Here is a 23339-nt window from a genome sequence, read left to right on the forward strand (position 1 = left end):
TTCGTGAAAATCGGTCTATTATGTCGCGGTCGGGGTTTTTTCAAAATTTTATTTTTTAATAAAAAGTATGTACGAGTTTATGTAGGTATATATATTAGAAACCTATAAAATTGGTAAATGTTTAAAAAAAAAAAATTAGGCAGGTATGATGATGTCGCCTGTGGCTTATAAATTGATCCACAGGACAATAAATATTTCTTGCACCTATTAGCTCTTATTGATCTCTGTTTGGCCCAAAGGTTAGCTGGTATTAAGTTCGCCTTTTGTACATTTTTTTTACTGTGCAATAAAGTTTAAATAAATAAATAAATAAATAAAAGGCCAATCTAATGAACTAAATAAATGCTCAAATATTAGTAAGATACTGATACATATGTAAAATCAAAGCCTGCATTAGTAATATTTCACCACTTCCTGCACCATTCGGTCCATTAGGTTACCTAAGCCGCTTATTGTTGTGACCCCTCTACTCTTGAGATAAAGACGATATGGATAAGATCGACTATCAGGCATACCTATTTACTAAGAGAACAAAAACATGTTTGCACCTTATAGAATAGGCACGTCAGAGCCATCCCAGCACTTACCTGTCTCAATAGACTCAATACTTTAGCCTAACATACAGAGTCGATTAGCTAATAGTAAGAGATCCGACCTAAGGAATATCTACCTTGATATGTTATTTAGTTGTATTAAGAAATAATAGATAATTCACATTGACATTTTGCAAAAAGGTTGCCCAGAAAAATCGCATGCATAGGTTACTCTCTTTGTTTTGTTATTTCATCATGCGATTACATGAAAGCTTATTTTTTTAACTAACTGTTAGAGTCAGACTATTTTGATAAATTGGTAACGATTTTGATAGACCCGATCTACAAGGGTTAAATAAACGTCATAATTTCATCGAAGTTTGACGTTTTAAATAACATTTGCCTTGTCTGAAGTTAGTCAAAATTGTGGCCAACTTATCATGATATTATGTATTCCCATTAACATTGCTCAAAAACGTTTCCTAAAAAACATACACACAAACAGTAAAAATAGTTAATTTTTACGACATTTTTAGTAAAGTAACCTATTACACTTTGGATTGAGGTATATGTAATACACGATTAAAATAGCAAAATAAAAAATTCAACATTTCCAGGTGATATTTTTGTAAATATCAATATGACTGTTATTTCTTAGTACAACTACTTACGAAACATATGAGTTTAGACATTCTTTAGGCCGCATCTCCTACTATTAACTAAGAACACCGCCAAGAACAACCCGCCATTAGCCACCAGTGGCGAGAACAAACATGTAAACACGCTGTACCCTCTTAAAAGGTTTTAGCCGGGTCTCACGAGTATTTGTTAATATATCATATTCGATATTTGGGGTATCAGGGGTGATGAGGGTAATCTGATTGGATTTGTGAAGAGCCGTGGATTTACTCTTGTCTATGTTTACAGTGTGTTAGCTGAGTAAGCCAATTGTGTTGGTAAAATACTTCCTTTATTTTAACCGACTAACATTTTGTAAGATAAATTTATTTACAAGCTGTAACAAAATCGACCTTTCTAATTTCGAAAATGCTGTCATCGTCAGATATGATATCTATCCAGTTGATCAGCAGTTCCTCTTCACGAAACATTTATTTAAGTCGGGCTTAGTCAGAGAAGACTGAGTTTGTATGGATAAGAAATATGTTGATACGGAAAAATATTCAATTTGGGTTTAAAGTCATACAGCAATAATTCTGTTCACTTATATCGTTACGTCAATATCGTACATTACACACATGGGCTACAAACGGTTTGTTTGCGTTTTTAATCCTATAAAACAATCGAAAAAATCCGATGTTATCGAAATCTGTAACCTGAAATAATATTTAATTTATAGCAGTGTGATATCTCCACGTTTTAGCTTCGGACAAGCTGTAAGCCCGGTCTAAGTCGTAACACAAGCTGTATTGTCGCGTTACTGTTAGCTAAGCTAGATTTCCGCAGATTGTAGAATAAAGGTTCAAGCTACACCGCAGCGAATCCAAGCTGTAAGCAAATGACTTAGTAAGGTGAGAGAAAAAAGGGTTTTCTAATGTCTTGAGGGGTAAGATGAGATATGTTCCGTATAACGAAGCACTTGGGCTTTCCATCTTATCCCTCAAGAAAAACTCTTCAATCTTCTCCCACCTTATCCTGGTACCGTAGCTGAATGGCATTTCTACGACGCGAAACGAAAACGAAACGCCGCGAAATGTAGTCTGGCTCTGTCGCGCCAATACGCAAGAGCGATAGAGATAGATATCTATTATACGAGCGTTTCGTTTCGTGAGCATTTGTGCCATTCGGATACGTACCCTGACAAAGGTTCAACGAAGTTCGTGAGTCGAGCTCTCTGTGTTAACACGCACCTACATAACAATATTATACAGCCGTGTAAGTATAGGCACTGAAGCGCTTTCAAACTGATCTTAGTGAATGTAGTCCTGTGATCAAAGTATCAAAAATAATCATTTACACTATTTTGATGATAGTGTCTTCCTTTTTGCTCGTGCATCGCGCACCTTGCTAAATTATTTGAGATGTGACGGGCGTCAACGATGTGTTATGGGTTGGTTCAAGCTACTTTCAAAAGGGCTGACCGACAGATATGATATGATAGATAGTATTCTAGTAGTATCAGTTTTGATTGGAATTTCTGATCTGTCTTGGCTAGATCAGATGTGACTTTCGTATCGCACGGTACGGTGTAAAGTACCTCCTTAAATCCGCATGTAACGCTAGAATCGCTATATTTCAGTGTATTTTGCGGCTCCACGCCGGTTGTCTCGCGTGTAATCACATTAATCCTTGCCTTACTTGGAGCACAGTAAACAGTTTATGGCAAACAAGGTTACGTGAGGGTTCGTCTAAAGTCAATTTGGTTGGATCGGATTTTATATCGGGTCAAGGGCGGGATGTAATAACTTTAGTTATATCGTAAATCCTTATGGAACTCCGGGGCCGATATGTTAGAAGTTTGTTACGATTTTGTATAATTTTTTTCCCCTCACTAGCTTGGAAACACGTGTTTTGTCCTTCAATACCAGCGGGTAAAAACGCATTTTATCCACTAGTGGGTAAAGTAATTTGACCTTGAATAAAGTCAAATTACCTGCTTTAAAATTGATAAAAGTAGGTGAATCTAGTAATAAAGATGATTTACCACCTGTGGAACTACTGTAAGCAGTGATAAACGCATTTTTTGCGTTGTAGTTTCCTCGCTATAGTGAGGGGAAAAGTTTTGTGTTACACTCGGGTGCAAATGTATTTTACTTCTCGTGTGTTAAAAAACTCGCAAGTTCAGGATTCTATTCTCGAACCACTCGCTTCGCTCGTGGTTCAACTATAGAATCCTTTTACTTGCTCGTTTTTCAATTCCACACTCGGCGTTAAAATACAACTTTGCCCCCTTGTATAACAAATAACTATTATTACTTTTAGTTCCGAATTAGTGACATTAATGCATGGTATATACGAGACAAAGTTAAAATGCTATAAAACTAAGTATTTATGCGAAGATGATTAGTACGTTTGATATATTTATGTCGTATGCTACATATTACATTGATCTTTATTAATAAAAGCAATGGAAATATTCTGAAGGCATATTCTATTGTTACAAACATAATTTTTCAGTATTGTTACATTGAAACTATACATAGATACTGATACAGTAATAGTTATTTGTTATACAAGGGGCCAATATTTTAACGCCGAGTGTGGAATTGAAAAACGAGCAAGTGAAAGGATAGTTGAACCACGAGCGAAGCGAGTGGTTCGAGAATAGAATCCTGAACTTGCGAGTTTTTTAACACACGAGAAGTAAAATACATTTGCACCCGAGTGTGACACAAAACTTTTCCCCTGACTATAGCGAGGAAACTACAACGCAAAAAATGTGTTTATCACTGCTTCCAGTAGTTCCACAGGTAGTAAATCATCTTTATTACTAGATTCACCTACTTTTATCAATTTTAAAGCAGTTAATATGACTTTATTCAAGGTCAAATTACTTTACCCACTAGTGGATAAAATGCGTTTTTATACCCGCTGGTATTAAAGGACAAAATACGTGTTTCCGAGCTAGTGAGGGGAAAAATTATTACAAAATTCACTACCTATTATTATAATCAGAGTACCTACTTCTCATTAATGTACTAGAGGTATAACAAACATTATTAAATTAGGTTTATATATAGGTAACTAGCTTTTACCCGCGGCTTCGCTCGCATTACAAGGAGACAAAAAGTAGCCTATGTCACTCTCCAACCCTTCAGCTATCTCCACTTAAAAAATCACGTTAATTCATCGCTCCGTTTTGGTGTGAAAAACGGACAAACAAACAGACACACACACTTTCACATTTAAAATATTAGTATGGATATGGATTTCCTTATTGTTTTTAGTCTGTGTGCCTTCATCGGGATCAGTTAATTAGTTTCGTCTTGAAGATTTGCTCTGTAGAAATAACCGTGTAGGCGTATTGATTAAATAAGGTCGGCTAATTTCGCTAATTATATACAATTCTGCCCGCACGTGATTAAAAGTTCGATTGTAATGAAGGTTGCGGGTTCGAATCCTGTATTTATACCTCTATAATCAGCACTACATGGTAGTAGATGAAACAGCATGCTTAAAATATCTGCTAACTTAAGTAAGTAAGTAAGTAAACACTTTATTGTACAGGAAAATAATACAGCACATAATATACTTAGGATAGGTACCTACTTATTCTGGTGCTGGTGGTGCTGTAGAAGTAAAGCGAGAGCGTAGCTGCAGCCCACCACCGCAGCACAATGGCGGCAGACGGGGGGGTTGTTTAGTAGGTAGACTTGGGGTTTCATTAGCCCTTAACAAGGAGTCCCACATAACCACTCGGGTACATCCCCGCACCCGAGTGGTATGCGTAATGCATTTTCCCCCTCCTAAATGAAAAAAAAGGTACCTACTTATTCCAAAAGAAATAAAGGCAATCCGCATGCAAAAGTTCCTGTCACGGTTAATGTTCTTCAAATAAATCATTACGAATAGGTGAATTCATAGAATTCTGGTTCTAATCTATTTGGACAATAGGTGAAGAGTTATAATTGAAGAGATCACAAGTTAAGAGGAACTTTATTCGGGTAAATAAAAAGACAGCGGTGTTTTAAAGTATTTTAAATGTCACTCTCCATCTCTTCAACTATCTCCACTTAAAAATCACGTCGATTCATCGCTCCGTTTTGCCGTGAAAGACGGACAAACAAACAGACACACACACTTTCCCATTTATAATATTAGTATGGATTCTTACCTTTACTCTTTTAGTAAGTAGGTGGGTACATGCGCTCAAAAATAAGGTTATAATAATCCTATTTGGACTGATAGCATGCCTGAGTATAATTCAAAAGTAACCTTACTCCTTGAAATACCAATGTACTGAATAATTAAACCCACCCCATTACACGAAGGTCAGCGAAATACTTCCTCAAAATCAGTAAACAGTGATAAAATTTATTTATTTGTATTGATTAATTACTCCGATACTGTTAACAAGGTTTTGCGAGCTTTATCTTTGCACAGATTGCAATTACCCGCGTTTTCAATTATTGTTAACTAGTTAAGTGGAATGTGATTTCATCATGATGGTCGGCAGGTACAGCGGTTGCGGGTGAAGGGTTTTCAGGGAGATAATGTTGAGTTCTTTTTTGTTAAATGTTGCGATCAAGTTCCCATCTTACATTGTATTTAAGTTTTCTGTTTTTTTACCGTTTAGAATAAAAGTTGCCTACGTTTGAAGTTGCCATTCCGTGATCGAAACTTTTTTTGTTTTGTCTCGTTAAAATCCTTCGTATTCCGAAGAACAAATCAGATATCTTAAAGTACATCTTGTTAACATGCAAGTAACCATTGCACTTGAAACTGTACGTATAAAATGATTGATGGTGATCGTTGCCCAAAGGATCCTCAGGTCAAGCTCAGTCACACAAGACGAGTAAAATAACACACCGAAGATCAATCGCGAAATCTTTCAAGTGCACCTTACCGTTATTCCTGCCGGTGTAGCCAAAGTGACAATCGTTGACGTTATCGGCGATCGAAAATCGAAACGCATTCTGGCTCTGTCGCACCTCTACAGAAGAGCGACAGGGAAAGCCAGCTACAAAGCGTAAGCGATTGTGACGTTGGGTACCCTGAGGTTTCACATGAGCAGAATAGGTTCGTTAAGACGAAGAGCCCTTGCGCATTGTGCTAGCGTCAGCCTAGACGTCGAGTGCCAGCCGAAATGTTAATGAGCCATTGGCACCATATTGGCATTGACGTGGGAAAATTTACACGCAAATTTTGTATAGGGCTTTCATCAAGATTGTCTGAGCTGAAATTGATGTTGATTGATTGATGTTGCTGAGACGTTGAGGAAGGGGCAACTTGACGAAGGGTCACCTTTTCAGTGTATGATATCTTTTTTAGTGTACAAATCAGACTATCTGATACTTAGTATTGTGATTGTGACTACTTAGGTACGTACTTGAAAAAACAGACCAAAAAAATAATATTACTTATATTATGTATTATAATATATGATAAGAATGTTTCTGTGATGGTTTTAAGTAAATAATGTACGCTCCGCTTATGGTTTACTGTTGGTTACTATTTTTAAAGTACACTTTAGAACTTGAATAGAAGTATGATCGTTCCAAATTCACCTCTGAACTTTTATTTGTACACAAAGCTCTCTCCTTATTTGGTCATTTCTGTAATATCTAAAAAGATACTTGTAACCTTCGTACGCACTGATCAAAACGAAGCTCCTTGAAAATCAAGCTCAAACGAATCAAAGGAATCCATTCACAGGCGAGAAATCTACATAACACACCGTACACGCACTTTACTATTTATATTCCTTTCATACTCAGAAATCCGTACATTGGAAATCGTATTTCCGACGTAGAAAATATGAAAACACCACTCAATATTTTATTCGACTCGGGCCTTTCTAAGAGGTTGCTATCTAACGCCTGTTGACCCCACGACCCTCGGCACCTTAGAAACGGCGTTCGTATGCATAATTGTATGCTAGCGCTTGAGATATCTCCATCAACACATGCGAAGAAGCTGGCAATTATATTGAGATTGTTAAATTAAGTTATTTGTAAGGCCGTTAAATCTTCCAACAACATCTAAATTGAGGTTCAGAAATTAAAATAACAGTTTAGTGTATGGTTTAGGAATACGTTTTATAAAGTGCTGTTAAGGAGCCAGTTTCTTCACATCGTTACTTTTTATCTTTGAGAAACGCGAATCGAATGTCATAGTAAAAAAATGAACTTTAAACTTTCCAAATCAAAACGTAAAGAGAGCATCGTGATTGTAACGAAATACCAGTGCACGCCGAGAAACCCGTCCGTCCAATTGGGAACGATAAAAAATAAATTAAAATAAACCGTATAACGTTAGCTCCGATGATATCGGTACGAGTTCCGCACCCATTGTACTCTCTGAAGTGGTAGGAGATAATTGCGGTGGCTTTGTTAAACAAAATGAGGTGTTAGCTCTTCTATTGATTAATAAGTAGTTTGATCCTAACTCTGCATCGATACGTCTTACATCAGACACGAAATTGGTTTGCTTTGAGGGACACGGCAACCAACCTTTTATACCTGTAGTAAAAATATTTTTTGTATGCGTTTACTAATTTATACTTTTTTTATTGTTACAGATAACATAGAAGAAAACTGCGTATGGCCGAAAGGTACAACGACAGTCCAATCAATGCGTCACCGTACGCTTTTTGGACAAGCCGACATGCGTGGATCAAACATAGTGGAAGAAAAAACCGTGAAACACATAATGAAGTGAACAAAAGAACCGACAAGAAGAACAATGACAATGATTGGAGTAAAGAACAGAGGATTACAAGTAATAGTCGTGTTATAGCGACAGAAGAAATAGAAAATAATGCAATAAATAATGAAGATGAAGCGGTTAGAAAAAACGTATGGAGTGACGTCGATGACGAACTTTACATAGCCAAGTTGATTGAGTTAAGGACTTCACATGAAGTGAAGCGTGAAAAACGTGATACTAGTGCATATATAAGGGACGATATCAGTGAGGTTGTGAATAGTGATAAGTTAGAATACGCGATGTGGGACTTGGAGCCCACGGACCTAACGGAGTGTGACTGTATGGGACCACCTCCAGAGTTTTTGCTGCCACCACCGCCTAGGCCTCCGTTTTTACAAGCGGACTATTATTGTGGTGACGACCCTATCCCAGACTTGGAGACTTGCGATACAGAACCAGTAAGTATTTGGATCTATATTGTATTTTTCCTTGAACAAATACTATGAAGACTAATTTATTGTTAAGAGCTACTTGAAAAGTACATACGCTATTGGAGCATTAAATCTGGGCTTTGGAAAATAATGTATCAATAACTATAAAATACTGCACCTTAAAAGTGTAAAGTCTAACAATGATGCATTATTTACTCAGAACACAATAGCTACCGTCCTGTATATAAGCGGTAGTTCAGGATAGCATAAAAATGGTTCATGAGTCCACTTACTATGTTAGCCACCATTAATTTGATAGAAGCGTAAATTTAAGCTACCTTTTATAACCTTCTTAAAGTTAAAACTTCAGCTGCCAATTAATCTACAATGTGAACTACAATTTAGCCAATAGTACATTATGGTCCAGAATAGGCACTTAGGTACTACTTTTGAGAAAATACATTTCATTTCTTATCGACACGTAGACTCATTTGACTCCAAAAATGGTGATGAATAAACTCTTATCGTAGTCGGTAAATATTTGACGAATGCGGGTCTATACGTGCGTTTTTCTAAACGTGCAAGAGAAAAATTCATGATAAAAATCAAGATAATAAAATGCTCTAACTGGAACTTGAATTAAATAAATCTATTGGATAACGGAAAGTGTAGTATTTCACCGACTAAACAATGTCTGTTTATCTCGTAATCTTTACAACTTTTTACTGTGTACTTTTGTGCGGGACTTGTGGTAACGCAACTCAAATGTGCGGGCACAGGAAAACTGGCATAACACTACAGATAATTTAATATCTCGTTGCATTTTATGTAAAATTTTAAATGAAATATGTTTGCAGATATAGTTTTTGTTGCTGTTTGTTGTTTTACTGTGCAAGTATTATGTGTGAACCTTCCCGTTGAACTATCTTTGTTATTAAAGTACATACTTATTTATATTTAATGAACTATAGAAGAGTCATATTTAAGTAATGTACAGTAAAGTTAATACCAATCAGTTTTTTACTCCGATACTTGTTTTTCGACGATAAATTAACCGAGTAATAATAATATGTTTATTGATAAAAATATAACATTATTTACACGTCATTTTTGCAAGTAATAATTCAATTACACTTTCTTAATAATAAAGTATTAAGTATCCGTAATAAATACAAGTATTATAATTATTATAAGAGTAACATCCGTTATCTAAAATACCCTTTTCATTAACATCTAGTCGGTTTATAAAATTCCTTTCCCAATTCTCGAGATTAGCTAGCCCAATGCAAACGGCCACTTCCTTCTACACTGTATCTCCAGTGTTTGTCCGGCTTGTAAAACGTACACGGATGAACTTAACGGTTTACTACAGTTTCGTAACTTGGACTAACATTGATAGTAAAGGCTGGCGCCCATATCTTTTAGGAGATTTAGGGAAAAGCGGAAGCTTTTTTTACTATTTAGCAAGAGGAATCTGTTAAAAATTCAAACATTTTTTACTCGAAAACAATACCATGGAAATAAGTTTTTATAAAAACCACGCGCTGTTATTGAAAATCAGATAACCTAACCACAAAATTAAAATTTTGAAAAAACCCCCGACCGCGACCTAGTGGACCGATTTTCATGAAACATGGCTAAGAACACTCCCGACTAACACAGCTTTCAAATAAAAAAAACTAAATCGAATCGGTTCACAGACAGACACACACACAGACAGACAAACAGACAGACAGACAGACAGACGGACAGACAGACAGACAGACACGTCAAACTTATAACACCCCGTCGTTTTTGCGTCGGGGGTTAAAAACAAGATTTTGTGTTACAGATTATGCCACTTTCCAAATTTCCGTATTTAAAATTTGTTAACCTACAGTAGGTATAGGTAGAAAACATTATTATAGAATACCAAGAGTAGCTAATCAGCCAATCAGTAGTCAGCCAGTGTGTGTCATATGTGTCATTGTAGTCAGCCAATTGGAACCCTAGGCCACTGTAGAACTATGTCATAGTGACGTTATTAATCAGGTTGTAAGAAATTTCTTACGGCTTGTCATTTTGACATGGTTGTAGAGTGGCCTAGGGTTCCAATTGGTTGAATGTACCTATATTTTTATTATTATGGTTACCTATTTAAATCTCTGGTTAACTAAGAGTAAAGTTTTATCATTTAGAGTTTACCTAACGTAGGTTTACCAAATAAGTATCTACAAAAATATTAATAGAAACATGAAATACTTTGGCATGTAACAAATTAATAGTGTCATTTTTATCATGAAATAACGAAATCTAAATCTAAATCTTATCAAAAATTTAACGTAAAAAAGTTGTTTCCATATATTTGACCAGAAGTGTAAATAAATACCGCACTGAAATACATAAAATTGCTCAGATTTATTTTACAAAAAATCCAGTGTTCAATACAACAATAATAGAATGGGTTTCAGAGCAAAATTTGAATAATTTAATTCATTCACCAAAATGCCTACCGCGTCCCATTATCGTTGTTGATAATTATATTATGTTATCCATTCGGAATGTAATTCATTATAAATTTAAATTTGGTTATATTTATTTTTGTTTACGGGTCCTCGTGTAAGCTAAATTTGGGCCGACTTGATAAAGTGAGGATTATTTTAGATATGCGAATGATCGTTATTTTACGCGGGAAAGGAATTGCCTTTTTCATAATGCGAATTGTCAATCGCTTGATGCGTTCAAACACCCTACTGCATAAAACAACCGCGAACTTTACAATAATCGTGATTTTCTTCTCGTATCTTTATACGAATTACTTGTTAATCTTGTCATTATATAGTATCCTTATGCTGAAGCGACGTGGTAACCTTTTGACAGTTTTTTTTATATTTTTAAATTAAGAACAGCACAACTTTTTTTATGCTTCGCAGTGGTCAACAGACTTTACAATCGCGTGCTTTCTCTTTACTTTCTGTATTTGCCGTTGCTAAAGCGTGTTTGCACACACTCGGTGTTTCCACATTTAACACACTTCTGCTAATTCTGACTAAGATCAGTTTACATAAGTATAATGTGTACACTGAATGTGTGTAGTGTATGTATGTTTACATTGAGTCATGCGTGGTTCCACTCCGGTGATATTATTTGAGTGACAGTTCAACATCTGTTGATATGTAAATTATGATCATGAATGCAAATAGGTTACTATTAGATATTTTATAGTAATTTTGTCGATGTTCTAAATAACAAGTAGTTGTCAGGCGATGTTAAGTCCATTATTTCATAGACGTTAAGAAGCTACAGGAGCAAAAATGCTAAAATGGAAAGGAGCCCCCTTTTCATTTTGGGAATTTTAGTTAAATATACTAGTATTCAAGACGACTTAAACAGACTTGATGATTACTGCAGAACTAATAAGTTGTCTCTGGCATATAACAAGTGCAAACATGTCATATTTACTCGGAAAAATAATGTCCTAAGAAATTCATACAAACTTAATGAAAATTATCTTGAGACTGTATGTAATATCAGAGATCTAGGTGTTATCCTTGACACAAAGCTGACATTAGATACACATATAGACCATATTCTCAAAAAAGCGTATCGAATGCTGGGCTTTGTTATGCGCGTCACCAAACCCTTCAAACAGATGCTCAGTCTAACTTGTCTTTTTCAAACTCTAGTTCGTTCCCACCTAGAGTACGCGTCCGTCGTATGGAACCCCTTTTATAATGTATATTGCAATAAGCTAGAAATGATTCAAAAAAGTTCTTGCGACGTCTTAACATTAGACTAAAAAATTCTCGGTACTCTTACAATGAGCTCTTAACCAAATATAACATGTTATCACTACAGGACCGTCGATGCATTGCCGACGCAGTTATGCTGCGTGACATATGCACAGGCGACTTGGACTGTCCAAGTCTTTTGTCTAAAATATACTTTCGAGCTCCTACCAAGCTAACGCGGTCCACTCACCTCTTCGGTCTTCCGAAGACCAAGACCAACGCCGGAAAACGTGCACCTATCTACAGACTGTGCGACTACTACAATAAGTCTCTTCTCGAGATTGACTTATTCTCAAAGTCCCGCGCCCAGTTCAAGACAGCAGTAACAAATTTGTATAAAAGCAGTAATACAAATATCTAGCAAAGCTTTTTTGTTATTCCCTACTAGCTAAATTAGTTTTAATTAAGCACATTTACAGAAGTCTCTCTTGCTTGTAACTTGTGAACCGCATGTTAGTTTTTAAGTTTAAAGTTAAGTGTTATTCTTTCATATGTTCTTCGTGAGATACGTATATGGAAGCATCTGTGTCTATAAGGATTTTTGTTATTTTAAGACTTTTTATGTTCATGCCATGTATGTCTTCTGTGTTATCTCCTTAATAAATAAATAAATAAATAAATAAATAAATAAATAAATAAATAAATAAACTAGATTTATCGAAAAAAAAATGTTCATTCAGAACAACTCAGTTATAAAATTTTGAAAAAACCCCCGACCGCGACATAGTAGACCAATTTTCATGAAACATGGCTAAGAACACTCCCGATTAACTACTAAATCAAAATCGGTTCATCCGTTCGAGCTACGATGCCACAGACAGACACACACACAGACAGACAGACAGACAGACAGACAGACAGACAGACACGTCAAACTTATAACACCCCTTCGTTTTTGGCTACTGTTGCGATACCGGGTCATTTAGGAGACCCGTCTTCAGGCATATACCTGCTGCATGCTCGCGGCGGCTACACTCGGTGCACTCACCTATTATTTTATTTTTTTCTTAGGTCCTAAGATTAGAAGGTTATCTGTAGTTATATCATTTCGGAATTCGCTTTCCGGCAATAACTTTCTTTTTTATTGCTTTTATTATTTAAGAATGGGCTTACTCTTGACCACAGACTAGGTAAAGGCAAAGACGTGGCCTACGATGGAGTGAGCTCGCCCAGAAGATACCTGTTCACCCTTGATTTGAAGGTCGCCGGGTTAGGTATATGAGGTGACATTTATGGCTCTAATGCTTAATTTTGATACTTTTAATATAACTTTATATAACAATTTTCGGACGGTAAATAAATATACGAATAAAAGTAAATCAACTAAAAACACTTTATTATACCTTGTAAATGTCACCATTTTGCCTCAAATCATTGATTTCATTACGTACCTGTGTTCGATTGATTTTATCCCAAGATATAAAATTAATGGAAATAACGTGTTCACGGGAAATATTAGTTTCAACTGAATAATCACCAAAGGCGTCGCAATAAAAAGTAATCATTGAACCGTAAAGTCTGGTATTGAATAAACCGTTTCATCTATACTAATGTACCTATAGGTATAATTTTTCTTTTACCTATTAACACTATATAAATATTAAAAATTATTTTGACTTACAACTAGAAACAAATCAAATTATTTTATTGAATATTTTTTGATTTGTTCTATTTAACCCCGACGCAAAGACGACGGGGTGTTATAAGTTTGACGTGTCTGTCTGTGTGTATGTCTGTCTGTCTGTTTGTCTGTCTGTCTGTCTGTCTGTCTGTCTGTCTGTTTGTCTGTCTGTCTGTGTGAGTATCTGATCTGTCTGTGTGAGTATCTGATCTGTCTGTGGCATTGTAGCTCTCGAACAGATGAACCGATTTTAATTTAGTTTTTTTTGTCTGAAAACTGAGTTAGTAGAACGAGTGTTCTTAGCCATGTTTCATGAAAATCGGTCCACTATGTTGCGGTCGGGGGTTTTTACAATATTTTAATTTTGTGGTTAGGTTATTTCAAGTAGTCAAACTACTATATATGTATAAATTATAAATTGAAATAGATATCGCGGCTAACATCTTTACCACTAGACCACCCGACTCCCGGCTCGGCCACCAGTGGGCCTTCTCGTTTTTTCTTTCGCGTATGATATCTATTGCAATTTATATTTTGTCTTATTTAAAAATATTTTAAGCAGGTTATGAAAAAGACGGAAATGGACTGTATGGAACTAATTATGAATGATAACTGTTGTTTACCTTTTAAATGTATATTTAATAAATATTATGAGATTACAAAACCAAACACAATCAATGACAATTTATAACTAAAAAAAAAACATATGCCAAATTGACAGGAAAAATCTATACTACATATTTCAATTCTGCAAAGAGTTTGGAACATCCTGCCCCTCGTGCAGCAGTGCACCAACTAACCTAAATCTTAAATAACCTACTTACTAATGTCAGTCTTAGTCTTAGGTTATTCTAATCAACTTTTTGAGGGGACGGCGTAACGTACCCCCAGCGGTTGCAACGTCCACCACCCTGTTTACGCCATCTTTTCCGGGAAACATATTCGTTATCCTTCCTTTTGGCCATGTTCCGCGAGGTAGTGATTCGTCCACTATTATCACCACATCTCCTATTTGTAGTTCTTGCCCACGATCTCCCTTTACGTTTACTCGTGTTTGCATTGTTGGCAATACCTCACGCACCCAGCGCTTCCAAAAGTGGTCTGATAACCTGATTGCCTTTTTCCACTCCAAGCGTCCGAAAAGGTCACGGTCTTCTAAGGCAGATGGCAGTGTTTGATTAGAAGGGCTTCCAATCAGGAAATGGAAAGGCGTAAGGGCCGTAGGATCCTCTGGGGCTGTAGACACATGTGTTAGTGGGCGAGAATTTGCAATCGCTTCGGCTTCCATTAGTAACGTCATCAATGTCTCCTCTTTAGGGAACCTTTCGTTAAGCGTTGCTTTCAGCGCCACTTTTACTGTTCTTACCAAACGCTCCCAGCATCCTCCAAACGAAGGTGCAGCTGCGGGGATAAAACTCCACCTGATTCCTCTAGTCGCTGCTTCTTCTTTCATACCATCTGAGTAGAATTGGCGTAGGATGCGGTCTGCTCCAACGAAGGCGGTCCCGTTGTCTGAGTAAATTGTATTAGGGATACCTCTTCGGGCAATAAAACGCCTCAAGCTCATTATGGCAGAGTCAGATGAAAGGCTGTGTACCAATTCCAGGTGTAATGCCCGTGTTGTGAGACATGTATAAAGGGCTACATAACGTTTTTCATGGCGGCGACCCACTGTGACATTGACAGGGCCGAAATAATCTAAGCCGGTAAAGGTGAATGCCCTCTGGTGGTGTGCGAGCCTTTGAGGTGGCAGGTCTCCAGTGGCGGGGTTCATAGGCTTCGATTTGCGAATCTTGCAAAACAAGCATTTATGAGCGACTGATCTGACTGTATCTCGAAGCCTCAGAAGCCAGAATCTTTGTCTTATGTCATTAATGACGTATTCATTGTTGGCGTGCCCTGCTCGTCTGTGATATAATTGTACTAACAACCGTGCGATCGGGTGACGACCATCTAGTAATATAGGAGATCGTGTTTCTGGGTCAATATCTTCTACCGCTTTTATCCTTCCAGCCAAGTGAATTAAATTATCTTCTCCCAGAGAGGGTGATAGTTTGGTGAGACGGCTATTTGAAGGAATCGGTTTTGAGTTGATAATACAGCGGAACTCTTCGGAAAAGCTATCCAGTTGAATTCGTTGCAAAATATGCCTTTCAGCGGCTTTTATTAGGTCTGCGTTCAAGGGTGTGTGAGTGGTGGACGTTGATGAACAACGCGAGCGAGAAGGAACCGCTCCATTTTTTACTTTAGAATTTCTAATTGAGGCCAAAATGTTGCCGAAAATTGCCACAGCTTGATGTACCCAGGCTGTGGCACGTAATAACCGGAGCCAGTCATTAAAATATTCTAGATTTGCTGTGACCGGATTTGGCAAAACGCCATTAACTGAAGTTACCGCCACCGACTCAATTGGTTGGCATTTAAGTTCTTCGAGGTTTGATGTGACATTAAGTGGCTCTGTGGGCCAGTCCTCGGGGGACTTTAAAAGAAATGATGGGCCAAAAAACCACCGATGTGAAAGGGTTAGATCAATTGGACGAAGTCTAGTTGCGTCATCAGCCACATTTAAGTCTGTCGGTACCCAGTGCCAGTCTTTGACAGCAGAATTTTCTAATATTTCACCTAGGCGGTGGGCAACAAACGCTCGTGCATCACTACGCAACCATTGGAGGACAGTCATCGAATCGGTCCAAAAATATGTACGCGTTGGTTTTTTACGATGGCTGTCCTTGATAACGAGTGCTAATCGAGAAGCTATCAAAGCGGCTTGTAACTCCAATCGCGGGATAGATATAGGTTTAAGTGGGGAGACCCTCGTTTTACTTGCGATGAGAATGAGCTCGATGCTGCCGTCAGGGTACACTAAGCGCCAATATGCGACACAGGCGTAGGCAAGCTCACTCGCATCCGCAAAAACATGCAGTTCTCGATATGAAGGTTCTGAGCCTTTTATTTTTGAATACCAACGCGGGATCTTCAACGAAGAAACTTTTAAAAGTTCTTGGAACCATTCAAACCACTTAGATGATTCGGTCTGTGGGAGTTCGGTGTCCCAATCAATGTTAGATCTCCAAGTCTGTTGGAACAAAATTCGTCCCTTTATAACTATAGGACCTAAAAGACCCAATGGGTCGTACACGCGCATGACATGTGACAGAACTTTTCGTTTTGTTAGTGAACTAGGAACGGTTTCAAGTAAACCTGTGCGAAAACCTAACATGTCTAAAGTAGGGTTCCACGCTATGCCTAGGGCTCGGATGCTGTTGGCGGATTCCCCAAGATCGATTTCTAACGGCTGAGTGGCTCTAAGGTCCTCGGGGACAAGTTTTAGGGCCTCTGGCGCGTTAGAAATCCATCCTCGCATCTCGAAACAAGCAGCATTGTGCACGGTAACAATGTCTGCCGCTAACTGAGCCGCTTCGTCGACGCCATCTTGAGAGTCAATATAGTCATCCATGTAGTGGTTGAACAAAATGGCGTCCACAGCTAGCGGGTATAAATCGGCATGTTCAAGAGCGTTTTTGTTTTTTATAAATTGCGCGATAAAGTTGCTACAGCAGGCGCCGAAGATGACAGACGTCATTCTGTACTCCTTAATAGCGATCGTTTTATCGGGTCTCCACAGAAATCGAAGAGCGTCCCTATCTTGCTCTCTTACTCGCACTTGGGGAAACATCTCTTTAATATCTGCGGTTATTCCCACACGACATTCCCTAAAGCGAAACAGGACTTTCAGCAGAGGTTGAAGAAGATCAGGACCTGATAGCAATAAGGAATTCAGGCTGACTCCTTCATTCTTGGCTGCTGCGTCATGGACTACACGAACCTTTTGTTTTTGAGGGTGGTAAACACCGAAATGAGGAAGGTAGAGGCGAATGTTGTCAGATTTGTTATTGTACTGCGCGTAGTAGGTCTCTGGTGTACATTCCTCGGCGTAACCTTTTGTTATCATATTGTTAATAAATGTATTATATGACTTAGCAAAATCGAGCTCTTTGCACATGCGCCGCTCCAAACTTAAAAAACGTGACATCGCCTGTGGGTAACTATCAGGAACACGCTGTATACCGTCACGCCAAGGCATGCCTACTTCAAATCGGCCAGTGGGCAGTCGTATGGCAGTTGCTTCCAAAATGTTGACTGCGCGCTGGTCTAGTTTGCTATGCAATGTTTCCGTTTTTGTGATTCCTATAGAGTCTAGTTTGTATTGTTCTTTGATTAGAGACTCCAAGTTTTCATCATTATTTATTTCTGTGTGTGTGTAATTAATAAATTCAACTAACTTGGTCTTACTAGAGACAACGCCGTACAAAGTCCATCCTAGTGCTGTTAAACAGGCGGCTGGCTCGTTAATACCGCCGACACAAACAGCACGAGAGATTGATAAGTACCAATGTTCGGCGCCTATTAAAACAGTCTGTGTAGCGCTTTCGTATGTTAGAACGTCGACTAAGTCAGTCAAATGTGAAAAGGATTCAAGCGCTTCACGTTTGAGTGACTGCGTCCGCAAACCTAAAGAATCCACGCATCGAGCATTTCTCACTGAAAAGGTCTCATTTGTGTACCTACCTTTAATTTGAAAATCTACGTATGATATAGTAGCCTCACATTGGAGTTGGCACACACCGTTTACCGTTATGGTCTGTTTTGGCCCAGTCGCTCCTATACGCGTGGCAATGCTGGAATCTATGAGACTAGCAGTACTACCGTCATCAAGGAACGCGTAGACGTTACAGGACCCGGCAGGCCCCGTGACAGTGACAGGTAAGATCTTTAAGTGAGCTCGGGAACAGGGAGCTACTTTTGCATTTGACTTTTGTGTGCCGGTAGAGGTAGTAGACACTATTACCTTTTCGTCGGTAGGTTGGTGAGATGACGTGGGGTTATTGTTGGTTTCCTGGGCGTGAATAACGTTGACTAGTGGAGCCGCTGACAATTGTTTATGAAGAAGCGCGTTGTGACGAAGTGGGCAGCCGTCAACGCCGCACGGCCTCACCCGACACGTATTCCACTGGTGTGGACTAGCCTTTAAACACCTATAGCAAACTTTGGCTTCACGTAACCACTGCCATCGTTCATCAACAGATAAAGAATTGAATTTTGAACAATCTTTTATATCGTGATCATTATCACAAAATGCGCATATTTCTTTTTTAATATGTTTGACTTTCGATGACGACTTTGATTGCGTAAAAATATTGTGAATGATTTCGCGCTTATGTGTTTTTTCAGCGACATATTGCGGTTGTGTAGCAATAAACTCTGGTGACAAGCCGAAACGAATATGTTGATCGAACTCGCGTTTTAAAAAATCAGACAATATTTCGAGCTTAGGACGCCCTGTGGCATCAAGCATGGCAAAGTCTGTCCACCGAATTTTCATTGTAGGGTTTAGTTTCCCTAAAACGGCGTGATATAACTCAGGAGAGTACAAGTACTCCAAATGGTTTAATAACTTGATTGTAGAAATAGAATTGCGTACCTTATTCGACAGTACTCCTAGTTCTTTCAAGTCGTTTCCCAGACGAGGAAGGTTTTTTAAAGAATTGACCTCTTTGTAGACGATGAGCTCGGGGCGGGCGAAGTTGTCCTCGAGAGCGCGCATCACCTCCTCCGGGTCCTCCGTGGACATCAGCAGCGCCGCGACGGCGTCCCGGGCGGGGCCGCGGAGCGCATTGTGGAGCCGATTTATGTTGTCTAGAGGAGAAAAGTTATTTTTAGTTACGTTATATATACGTTTGAATTGTAACCATTGCAGCGTGTTACCAAAAAATTGAGGTAATTCCAGTTTCTTTACACTGGAAGCTGAAGCGAGAGCCTTCGCTGCGGCCGCGGTGTCGGCTACCGCTTGCAGGAGAACAGGTTGGCCAAACTCCGTGGGGTAGAGCGGGGGCGTATAGCCGGCCGCCTCGGACGCTTTGGTGGCATTTACCGGTTCTGATTGACGATGAAGGGGGTTAATAGGGAATGCAGATACCCGAGTGGCCATCGGTGATGGTACCGGATGGCCGGGAGATGGACCTAAGAGAGGTTCGCATCCTACTGCCGGTTCCGATTGACGATTAAGGAGGTTCATAGGGAATGCAGGTACCCGAGTGGCCATCGGTGGTGGTACCGTATGGCCGGGAGATGGACCTGAGAGAGGTTCGCATCCTACTGCAGGGATGTCCCTATCACCACAATTGTCATTGAACGGAATGTCCCTATCACCACAATTGTCATTGAATGGATGGTTTTCAACCCATTTTTTTGTTCTATTCACGCTCACCTGATCTGAATGGCTACGACCTGCGCAGCTACTCCCTACCTCGGCATCAATAGCTTGGAGTTCAGCTTGCAGTTCACACTCTTCGACCTGCCGTTGTAGCTCCGCAAGTTGAAGTTCTCGTTCGCGCTCCCGTGCGGCGAGCGCCTCCTCGCGCTCGCGCTCCCTCACAGCGAGCGCCTCCTCGCGCTCGCGCTCCCGCTGGGCGAGCACCTGCTCGCGGTCGCGCTCGTGGGCGGCGAGCTGCTGCTCTCGTTCCAGGCGGCGGCGCAGAGCGATCGCTTCAGCTGCAGCTTTTTGTGCTTTTACGGTCGCCGGGCCACTTAATGTCACATCAAACCTCGAAGAACTTAAATGCCAACCAATTGAGTCGGTGGCGGTAACTTCAGTTAATGGCGTTTTGCCAAATCCGGTTCGAAGGACCAATGAAAAAGACGGAAATGGACTGTATGGAACTAATTATGAATGATAACTGTTGTTTACCTTTTAAATGTATATTTAATAAATATTATGAGATTACAAAACCAAACACAATCAATGACAATTTATAACTAAAAAAAAAACATATGCCAAATTGACAGGAAAAATCTATACTACATATTTCAATTCTGCAAAGAGTTTGGAACAGGTTACTTATGTCACTCACGTCGATATAACGCTCGACATGTTACGATCCATTTCCGAGGATCTTTCTCAAGAGTAGCGACCGCGCCCTTACTCGTGGAGAGCGTGGCGCATACTGTTTATAGTTTGATTTTCAATGAAAAAAAAAGAAAGAAATTTTTTCAGCATCAATGTACCCTAAACATGGATGTGATGACAGTTCATGACATTATATACGCGATATGAGCTTTTAAAAGTAACTATCAATAAGATATTTACACGACTGTGTTTGCATCACATTGCGGACCGAATTATTTTGTATGGATACAATTTTAATGTCAATCCCAAGTAAACGAAGCACTTTTAAAAGATTCGCCCGTCTTACATTTACACACTGTAGTGTACATATAATCCTTTTTACTAGAACCAAAAACTGTCCACCGTTAATTTAAAATAAACGATGATTTATGTCACACCACTAATCCCTTATTAACGCTAACCGCCAGTTAAACTAACTTAATTGGATTAAATTTAGACCAACTATTTGTTAGAAATAACTGACCGCAATCTGTTAACCGTGAAATTCGGATGTTGTAATTCAACCGCGAATTTTACGCCAAATTTGTATGTTTTGTTAATGCCTCGGTAAATTTAGGTTTGGGACTAATTAATTAGAATAAAAGGAACGGATATGGTTTATGTTACAAGTTTTAACATTTACGGACTAATGCACGTTATTATGTCACAGTTTCGATTTCTTTCAACCCCTTATTTGCCAAGAGTGGCACTGTAACTTTAGCAGTTTCGTGTGCTCTGCCTACCCCTATGGGAAACAGGCGTGATTGTATGTATGTATGTATGTATTATCAATAGTAAGTATCTGTTCCTTGAAACACGTAATGTCTTATGGTCAATAACCTAACCTAAAAAAAACCCCGACCGCGACATAGTGGACCGACTTTCATGAAACGTGGCTAAGAACACTCCCGAATAACTCAGCTTTCAAACAAAAAAAAAACTAAATCCAAATCGGTTCATCCGTTCGGGAGCTACGATGCCACAGACAGACACGCACACACAGACAGACACACACACACACACACACACACACACACACACACACACACACACACACACACACACACACACACACACACACACACACACACACACACACACACACACACACACACACACACACACACACACACACACACACACACACACACACACACACAGACAGACAGGCAGACAGGCAGACAGACAGACAGACAGACACGTCACACTTATAACAAATTATAACCCCGTCGTTTTTGCGTCGGGGGTTAAAAATGTATGAAATAATATTACCTACTGTTCAGCGTGCTTTGTACTTCTAAATGTTTTAAATATCACAGTGTACAGCCTTATATACAGAGTGGGGCCTGTAACAAAGGCGAAGAATTGAACTCTAGGCTATTCTCCTTATACTGATCAACATTTGTTCGGCGACTTTTAAAAATAACTTGTATTTTGATTTTTATCACCCTTGAAAGTTTTTTCTAAGAGGTAATGTATTGCGAATTCTGTTAAGTCTAAAGTGTGACAGACAACGTCAATGACAACAATAATGGCGTACATTGAAGCTAATATTTATTTTGTATGAAAAATTAAAAATTTAAATACTTCATAATTTTTAAAAGTCACTGAACAAATGTTGATCAGTATAAGGAGAATAGCCTACAGTTCAATTCTTCGCCTTTGTTACAGGCCCCACTCTGTATACGGGCGATAAATTAAACCAAACATAGGATACATTTAATTAGTGTTGTCATTAATTCAGTGTTTTTAAATTACTCGTAATTTTCATTCCATAATTATGCTTTAAGAGATTAACACGTTAGATTTACGCACCGTATGTTATGTACCATCGGTGGTACTACGCTCTTATTACACCAGTCTAAGATGCTATGCGACATGGACGTAAGATGTATACACCCATATTTTTACACGTAACTTTATATCAGTATGTGGTGCTTCCCTTGCCAAAATCATTGTATCAACTTATCCTGGTTTGATTTTTGGCCTTTTTTTGTGTCGTGAAACAGACTAACCAAACTTTTGTTTCCCATACATTTTTTTTTTAATCGAATACCTACTCCTAAGGGGGGAAGATGACTAAGGTTCTTACATCTTTAGTCATCGCTCCTCACCACGTGTGGCATCAATGAATTTGTATACTCAGTGGCTTGTGGCTTTTAACGGAATTTAATAAAACAACTTACCTGTTAAGGTCTTAACTAGATGATTAAGACATAAATGTGTTGAAATTAATTGACTACTCGAAGCGGACACCTTGGGTCTATAAGGAAAACACCGTAGGTGTTCTGAATTATAGCTTAAAAAGGTACAAAATTGCCACTTTGACCTGATGCCGGCGCATTCTTACTTATTTTTTATTTTTTCTAAAATGCATTGTAGAATCAACGTTTTATATTTTTCCTATTTCAATCGGTGGTTAGGTATATTTACTTCATATTATAAAGGTGCGAATTTTAGTTTAGTAATGCCTATACATAGTTTCATGTGCTCTGCGTCTTTCTAACTCTTGTGGGGATAGGGTTGTGAGTTTATTTAGTATTACATATGGTTTACTTTATCATTGTTGTTACTTCAATATCTGAGACATAAATTGGTATTATACTAGATAGATAACCAAACCACACACATCGATTTCTTTGTAATGAATTGAAGCTACTACTCATGCATTAAATAGGCACTGTAGTACACTTGCTACTTCACGTAATAACT

At 38.6% G+C, this 23339-nt stretch overlaps 1 protein-coding gene across 3 annotated transcripts in view; it reads left to right on the plus strand.

The window, feature by feature from the left end:
* The window catches only part of LOC125232610, a 167138-nt gene that overhangs the window by 105549 nt on the left and 38250 nt on the right, over positions 1-23339 (plus strand). For all 3 annotated transcript variants that reach the window (XM_048138342.1, XM_048138343.1, XM_048138344.1), the window contains one exon: positions 7732-8317. In XM_048138342.1, the coding sequence (XP_047994299.1) occupies positions 7754-8317 (564 nt within the window). In that variant the 5' untranslated portion in view covers positions 7732-7753. The remainder of the gene's footprint in view (positions 1-7731; positions 8318-23339) is intronic.

This window comes from Leguminivora glycinivorella, chromosome 13, assembly GCF_023078275.1.
Source record: "Leguminivora glycinivorella isolate SPB_JAAS2020 chromosome 13, LegGlyc_1.1, whole genome shotgun sequence".
In the NCBI taxonomy this organism is placed as follows: Eukaryota; Metazoa; Arthropoda; class Insecta; order Lepidoptera; family Tortricidae; genus Leguminivora; species Leguminivora glycinivorella.